Here is an 8,102-nt window from a genome sequence, read left to right on the forward strand (position 1 = left end):
TCAATCCACGTTTGAACATTTTCATATTTATATCATTTGCACATTATTGAAATAATAAAATAAATCACTGTGCCAAAACTTGATACGACATGATACAGGTAAACTAGATGTAATTAAAGCTTATTTCAAGCAATAGAGCGAACAATACAAAAAATGTACTGTGGTCAGTACAGGTAGTGGTAGCGGTCAATACTATAAGTACATATATGGCATTTTACCTTAAGCTGTCGCTAGTCCGTTAGTCAACCTGATGTTGTCAACGACAACAGTGACCAACAAATGGCGTTACTTTAAAACCAAGAACCTTCAGCGAATTGTCACTCGACAGTCGACACACCAAGGTATCAACATCTCACAAAAACCACAACCATGTCTGACGATCAAGTTGACTTAGTTGCCAGGGATCCCAATAGCCTGAACGCCCATTTGGGGGTAAGTTCTTTTTTATTTATAGGTAATTGTAAGCATGGATTTTATCAAATTATGCAGTGTTTCTTTTTATAAATGTTATACGTCACATATATAGAGACACATTATTCAAATATATCTTTGTACTGTAGAATACACGTATTAAACCAAATAAACGTGAGTTTGAGAAATAATGAGATTTGTTTAATATCAGATTCTACCTTTGATTATTAATAATGGTAAATGAGACTTTTTTCAATAAAATTTAATATAGAAAGTGATTAACAGATATAAGTTGATTTCAATCGTCGATATCTTGATAAGGAGGGCATACAAATACTATCCTCGGGTACACATTTAGTCGGAGTAAGAAAATCAGCAAACATTGGTTCCGACACTTACTACTAGTTTTCATTCATACCCAGTAACGTCGTTTCTTCGAGATAACATGTTCGTGATGGAGCCGCGATGTATATCATCCTCAATGTTAAGAAAATGCAATTCGATCACCTACTTTATAAGCTTCGCGACTTTATTTTTAATACATAAACAATATCTTCTTTTGCGTTATGATGTGTTTGCCTGTTCTGTAGAAACTATACTGCATGCTGTTGCTAGGTAACAAGACAGTCAATATTCAAAGTCTTTCAACAAAGTCCATTAGTAATATTTTGGTTTAAATACGCAGCCGTTTATGCCTTTATCCCGATTTTAACAAATGTGTTCCCTCTTCCGTTATAGACGTTGATGTTCAATGATGTTCTTGGTGAGCCCGATGGTACCCACAGTATCGACTGCGTCTGGAAGATGTCCTACACATGTTTCGAATTGTGGAAGGGACTCTGCTACAAGATCCTCACCCTCTTCTGTGGTATCTGTATTGCAGCGGAATGGGGCTGTGAGTTCGCCTACATTGCTTTCTATCATATCTGGTTCATCACCCCATGCATGAAGATATTCGAGATCAACTGTGGACTCTGCCAGAAGATCTACAGTATGGTGATCAACTGTTGCATACAACCATGTACGGAGGCTTGTGGTGGACTCTTCATTCATTTTAAGAAATAGAAACATTAAGTGTCTTACAGACTTCAATATACTACGATCTTTCATGTAATGAACAATGATATTGGATATTTGTTACCGAGTATTGTTGCTTCCTTACACACGCTGTCGACATGGACATCTTAGTTGAGATATTAATGAAAAGATTTGCATTGACAATATATGTTGAAATGTGATATTATTGATATTAAACTATGGTGTTTAAATGTTTCTCTATTTTGGATTATTTATTTACTTTGTGGCCAATGTCATGATGTTCACATTTTTCAATTTTAGGTGCTTTTCTCTGTAGGATAAAATTCATCACGGTGCAAACGTTACTGGGTTTTATTTAAAGATGACGTGTCATAAATCATTCACGCTACGTGATTTTCCCTATTGGATTCTATGTTCTTAAGTACATATATCTGACTTCGATTTCCGTCAAAAACATGAAATTTGTCACAAAGCTATAGAATTATCCGCCCTTACTGTTAGTAATAAAGATATCATTATTACGGTATATCTTTTATGTTTGGATGGAAAGTGATATCTAGATAACTGAACTACGGATGATTATATGAATATTACCAGGAAATAAAGCTGGATCGTATCTAACAAGATGTTAAATTTTATCAAAATTGGAAATCAAAAGAAAGCCAGGAAATGACTTTGACATTGAAATCAGGATAACCATATTCATTTTTGGGGGTATACGGTATATACCGAAAACAAAAAAAAAAAGCACCCGAGCTGATTTTTTGCAAAGTGCACACATTTTTTCGGTATATATTTTACCACAATATACAAATTTACATACATTATTTCTATTCTACTAAATGGTCTGCTGTGATATCATCTTGCTAGTGAAATTAAATCGAGACATTACGGGATAAATATTTGCACGCGCAATGAAATAGCCTCATTTACGTAATTGGTCACATTGCCTAAAACGGCACTGAAGTAGATACCAAAGCACATTCAATAGCATTTCCAGTTGGTAGACTAGATATAATCAACATATGTTTGTATATCATGGTGGGATTCAAAAATATTACGAACATAATAAACTTATGCCGCAGCTGCCTTCGTTTATAACTAAAAAGAATTTTATCCAATACATGCATTTTATTTTAACTTCGTTTTGTATTTTAGAAATAATGTGCATGAACTTTGGTGGAATATAAAACGAGGTTGAGAAAATACCAATGCTGCGTCAGCTTGAGTGAATAATTTTTTAACATTTCCGAATCCTGAATTATTATATAGACTCAAAAGTAAATACATGTACCCTCATTCGACATAGGCAACTAGTCCGATGGCTCACCGGTTTAGGTCTGCAATACGGAACAGGCTTTTAGAAGAGAATTTCACGGTCATGGTATATTGCGAAATGATACACGTACATGGTTATTTCAGAGTTAAACTGCTTTAAGGTGCCATCCATAGGCAATATGAATGCCCACTGCATTACAGAAAAATTACATCCGGTTCATGTTTTATTTTCCTGTAATACAGTTGGCATTCATATTGCCTATGAATGGCATATTAAAGCAGTTTAATTCTTATTTTTACAGATCCATGCGTTTCTGTCCTTAAAAAGATAATGACTATATGAAATATTTGAATATCCCGCCAATATCCTCTGAAATGTTGACCTGTTTCGCCCCTACGCACGCGCATTGTCCTGTGATGGAAATTGCCGAAAATAGTCCGTGGAAAACAACAAAAATTACAGATGTTTTATGTCAATTTATGTCGATACGTACAGTTTTATTTGATAGTTTTCATTGTTATGATCATAAAAGTGCATTTAAAGCACAATGATAACATTAGCACTACTGCTCATGAACATCGCACGTTAATTAAGTCACACCGCGGAGGTATATTTGTGAAATCTACAAATCAGTAATTCGGTAGCGGTGGGAAAACGTTTCGCCATCCATTTATTTGTTGAAATTGAATTCACAATTGCTGAATGTTGAGCTGGCAAAGAGCCCCGGAGTAGACATTATATTGCGGTGGAGTACCCACACGGTACATGGGCTATGAAAGTAACAACATTGAACATTGCATTAAAGGAAACACCATTCTCGATATCCAGGGGCTACGCACACTTTGCTTACTACACCCCTGGAATATATCATAGCAAAATTGAAGGCACGAAGATAGCTTTTTAATTGGTCTCAGGAAAAAAACAACTAACCAATCGCTAGGCTGATACCTGTCCTTTGAAGATTACAAAGGAGAGACGCCCGACTTCAAAGCCTGTCAATTTTTACCGTTACGTGACCGCGAGATTCTTATGATGTATATCAAAGGATCGAACTAGTCTTCTCATATTCAAGGGGTGTAGAGAGCAAAAGTGAGCGTATCTTCTTGATATCGAGGATGAGGAAACCCGCACCACTGCCAAAATTTTAAACTATGAACTGGAATCTTTTCCCGGCATTGGTATAGGGGTGATAGATAGAAACCCGTACCTTACGTAACTGTATATGGACCTTTAAGCTGATGAGTTTATGGTTTTTACATGTTTCTTTTGAATTGTTAAAAAAAGAAAAAGAAACTTTTCTCATTTAAATGAACGATGATTTTGAAATATAACAGTTAACATTATTTCATAAAGCAGGAAAAACTATTATTATCCTTTACGCCATCACAAACAAAATAATCTGCATTCTTTTATCATAAAAAATATCAGAGAGCATCGAACAGAATTTGCTGGAACTAATACTAAATAAAGTATGAAGAAAAGTAAATGTTGGGGCCTTCGCTTTCTTTCGTGATTTTTTTTTTCATGAATCTCGATTTACTCCAGTTTTAATACGCCCTGTGCGCTTCCATCCGGGTCAGTAAGAGGGGCAATATCAGGACGAACGTAGACAGAGGAAGGCCATGAGAAGGAGACACCAGAGCCAATCAACAAATCAAAACGAGCAGCAAACTGAGTCAAACTGGCATTTCAATAAGCAAACTGTGTCAGATAAATATGTCTAACGGTATTATAGAACTACCATATCTACTGGGCAATAAGCTTGGTAATACCAAATACTTCTGGGTCAAACATGCAAACTGAGTCAAAAAGATATGGAAGCAAGGCAAAGAATTGCAAGGCGATCCATAGTCTCCCACCGGTAATGATTTCTATATTTTACAAACAGTACTTTTATGTCAGGATGTAACCATTTTTAGGAAAGTATCCTCATACATACTTCTTGCACTCTGCCATCCAAAGACGTCCTTGTACACAAAAACTGGTTACTCCAGGTGAAGTAGTATAGAAGATATGCCCCGGAAAATCATTTTCAAAAGTGAAAGTCATAGGTCACAGTGACCTTCTTCTTGCACACTGCACTCCGGCATCCCAATATGTCCTTGTACACAAAAGCTGGTTACTCCAGGTGAAGTCGTATAGAAGATATGCCCCGGAAAAACATTCTCAAAAGTGAAAGTAAAGGTCAAGTAATAGGTCACAGTGACCTAATTCTTGCACTATGCACTCCGCCAACCCAAAACGCCCTTGAACACCAAATCTGGTTACTCCATATGAAGTATTATAGAAGATATGTCCCGAACTAACTTTTTCAAAAGTTAAAGTCAAAGGTCAAAGCATATGTTACAGTGAGGTCATAGTGACCTTCTTCTTGCACTCTGCACTCCGCCATCCCAATATGTCCTTGTACACAAAAACTGGTTACTCCAGGTGAAGTCGTATAGAAGATATGCCCCGGAAAACCATTCTCAAAAGTGAAAGTAAAGGTCAAGTAATAGGTCACAGTGACCTAATTCTTGCACTATGCACTCCGCCAACCCAAAACGCCCTTGAACACCAAATCTGGTTACTCCATATGAAGTATTATATAAAATATGCCCCGATCTAACTTTTTCAAAAGTTAATGTCAAAGGTCAAAGCATATGTCACAGTGAGGTCATAGCGACCTTCTTCTTCCACTCCTCATTCCGTCTTCCCAAGATGTCCTTGTACACCAAATCTGGTTAATCCATGTGAAATAGTATAAAAGATATGCCACGGACAAACTTTTTCGGAAGAAAAGTCTGAAGGACGGACGGACGGACGGACGGAGTGCAAACCCCTAATTCCCCCCCCCCCCCCCCCCCCATGGGACCTGGGAACCGATGGGGGACTAATAAGCAAATCGAATACCAAATATGTAAATACGCAAACTGTTTAAAACATCTATGGAGAAGTATCCAACAGGAAACTAGCTCTTAAAGTATGTTTTGTAACGATAACTACATTTTTTTATTACATCATTTTCCTGAGATATATCTATAACGCTTGATAGCACAGAAATAGTCGTAAGGAATGTGTTAAGGGTTTGGGGGTCAATGTTTAACAGTGAACCAGGGCTAATGGCAATAGCAGTTTAACATAGCAATGATTTTAACAATAGGAAGTATGATAATCACCTAAGTAGCTTTGGCCCCACGAGGTGGTCCACTGGAAGGTTCAATCTCGGGAATATAATGGTCCAGTCTGTTACTGCCCACCCAGTTGTACATCGGTGCTAGGTACGCGCTGTCTCTCTTCACATCAAAATACTTACACTTCGGACACAAATCGCCATTAATTGCAGACATTCGGTGCTGATCGGAAGGGCGTAGTGTCAAAACGGTCTCATCCTTAAACATCCACTAGTATTATGGCTGACGACCAGCTGGATCTGGTGTCCCGGGACCCGAACGGAGTTAACGCCCATTTAGGGGTTGGTATCTTCACTTTTAATATTATTTCAGCAATATTCTTATATACTAAAAATATCTGATTTATTAATTATGTAACCAATCATTCTTTTAGTTTTATACAGTTTCATTAGGAAAAGTTTTATCAAAAAAGACTATTACTTATTTTTATCGCTTTAGACATTAATTTTATTGATTTTGTCCACCATTCTATTGTTTTTGTAGTTTTAGTGTGTACTTGTTAGGTTTATTGGGATAAGCGTTCTTTTAACATAAAAATTAATTTATGATTTTCTTCTATGTGTGTAATGGGTGTCTTCGGGGCGGTATGTTTGGATATTTACTTCCTTTACAAAGCGCGGATCTGATGCCGAAATTTGAGTGTTACCTCACTGAAACACAGTTACGAAGGCGCCAAACACAGTATCCCGGTCACATTATACTAACAATGGGTTAGCCAAATGTTGCGCTTATCTGAGGTGTTTCGAGAAGGAAACGGGACGAAAAAAAAGCAAAAAGAAACCCATACACACAGTTTGAGTGCAATATTTGCTGTAGAGTTATGTTTAAGTTTATAATCTTTAAAAGTAACGAATGGAAAAAGGAACCGTGCCAATGTTATCTGACCGTAAATTTTGTTTTATTTTAAGACACTTTTGTTTAACGATGTCCTTGGTGAGCCCGATGGTACCCACAGTATCGACTGCGTCTGGAAGCTGTCCTACATGTGTTTCGAATGCTGGAAGGGTCTCTGCTACAAACTCCTCACCCTCTTCTGTGGTATCTGTATTGCAGCGGAATGGGGCTGTGAGTTCGCCTACATAGCGTTCTATCATGTATGGTTTCTATCCCCATGCATGAAGATATTTGAAATCAACTGCGTACTTTGTCAAAAAATCTACGCCACTGTCATTAACTGTTGTATGTTGCCATGTTTTGAGGCGCTAGGGGGATGTTTCATACACTTTAAAAGATGATCGATTTGTATACCAACTGATGATGATGATGATGATGATGATGATGATGGATTCACTTCTGGTTCAAATACAACCTTTTTTCAATGTATAATTTATAATAACTTGTTCTACAGTTTACTTTAATAATATTGAAACTATTATGTCACATTAATGTATACCATATCAGTTACCATTAAATTAGCACTTTTCTCTATGAAATGTCTTTGTGTATTGTAACAGAGTTATCAATTATCAATCGGGAACCGTCGGCAGGAGGATTTTCTCGTTTACGAAAAGTGCCGACGGTTCCCGATTCCGAATTATCTTTCTATCACCATTTTGTATATTTGACCTTGTGACACACTGTTACCGAGCTTAGAATCTCTCGCGGGCGTATCCCTAGTGAGTGTGCGCTCGATTTACTCTCCCGGAGAATCGGGTCAGACATAATACCAATCGAGTATTTTAGGATACTAAAACACTGAACTGTTTTAGAACAATGAACTACCTATATAATTGTGTCCACGGAAAAGGAGTAAACAAGTGAAATCATGTGTAAAGCATAATGGGGGTTATTCTGACTATTTCACAAATACGATTGGTCTTTTTCAGGGTGAAATATTATCACCGATTTTGTACACCATGTACGTGAACGATTGTGAAATACATTTTATCAAGGAAGGATGTCCTTCAATTGAACTTAATTTGATTAATATTTTTCTGTTGATGTACGCTGACGATATGGTTTTATTTGCAGAAACACCAGAAAAACTACAGGAAGTTATGGATGCTCTGAAAGTATATAATAACAAGTATAAGCTTACATTAAATACAGAAAAGACGAAAATAGTAGTTTTCAGGAATGGTGGCATAATACGGAATAACGAAAAGTGGATATATGATAACATAGAGCTGCAAGTTGTTAATCAGTTCAATTACTTAGGAATGCTTTTCAATTATAATGGTAAATTTAATGTTACACAAAAA

The 8,102-nt window shown here is 36.8% G+C and overlaps 2 protein-coding genes across 2 annotated transcripts; both read left to right on the forward strand.

The window, feature by feature from the left end:
• Window positions 1-300: 300 nt before the first annotated feature.
• On the forward strand, window positions 301-1,683 carry LOC110446673 (caveolin-1-like). Its single transcript, XM_021491931.1, has 2 exons — window positions 301-432; window positions 1,150-1,683. The coding sequence occupies exons 1-2, from the start codon at window positions 370-372 to the stop codon at window positions 1,474-1,476; spliced, it is 390 nt and encodes a 129-aa protein (XP_021347606.1). The 5' UTR covers window positions 301-369; the 3' UTR covers window positions 1,477-1,683.
• A 4,390-nt stretch (window positions 1,684-6,073) lies between these two features.
• On the forward strand, window positions 6,074-7,311 carry LOC110446674 (caveolin-1-like). Its single transcript, XM_021491933.1, has 2 exons — window positions 6,074-6,182; window positions 6,810-7,311. Exons 1-2 carry the CDS (start codon window positions 6,120-6,122, stop codon window positions 7,134-7,136), a joined length of 390 nt encoding a protein of 129 aa, XP_021347608.1. The 5' UTR covers window positions 6,074-6,119; the 3' UTR covers window positions 7,137-7,311.
• The last annotated feature ends 791 nt before the right edge of the window (window positions 7,312-8,102 follow it).

The sequence above is a fragment of the Mizuhopecten yessoensis genome, unplaced genomic scaffold (genome assembly GCF_002113885.1).
Source record: "Mizuhopecten yessoensis strain PY_sf001 unplaced genomic scaffold, ASM211388v2 scaffold2929, whole genome shotgun sequence".
Classification (NCBI taxonomy): Eukaryota; Metazoa; Mollusca; class Bivalvia; order Pectinida; family Pectinidae; genus Mizuhopecten; species Mizuhopecten yessoensis.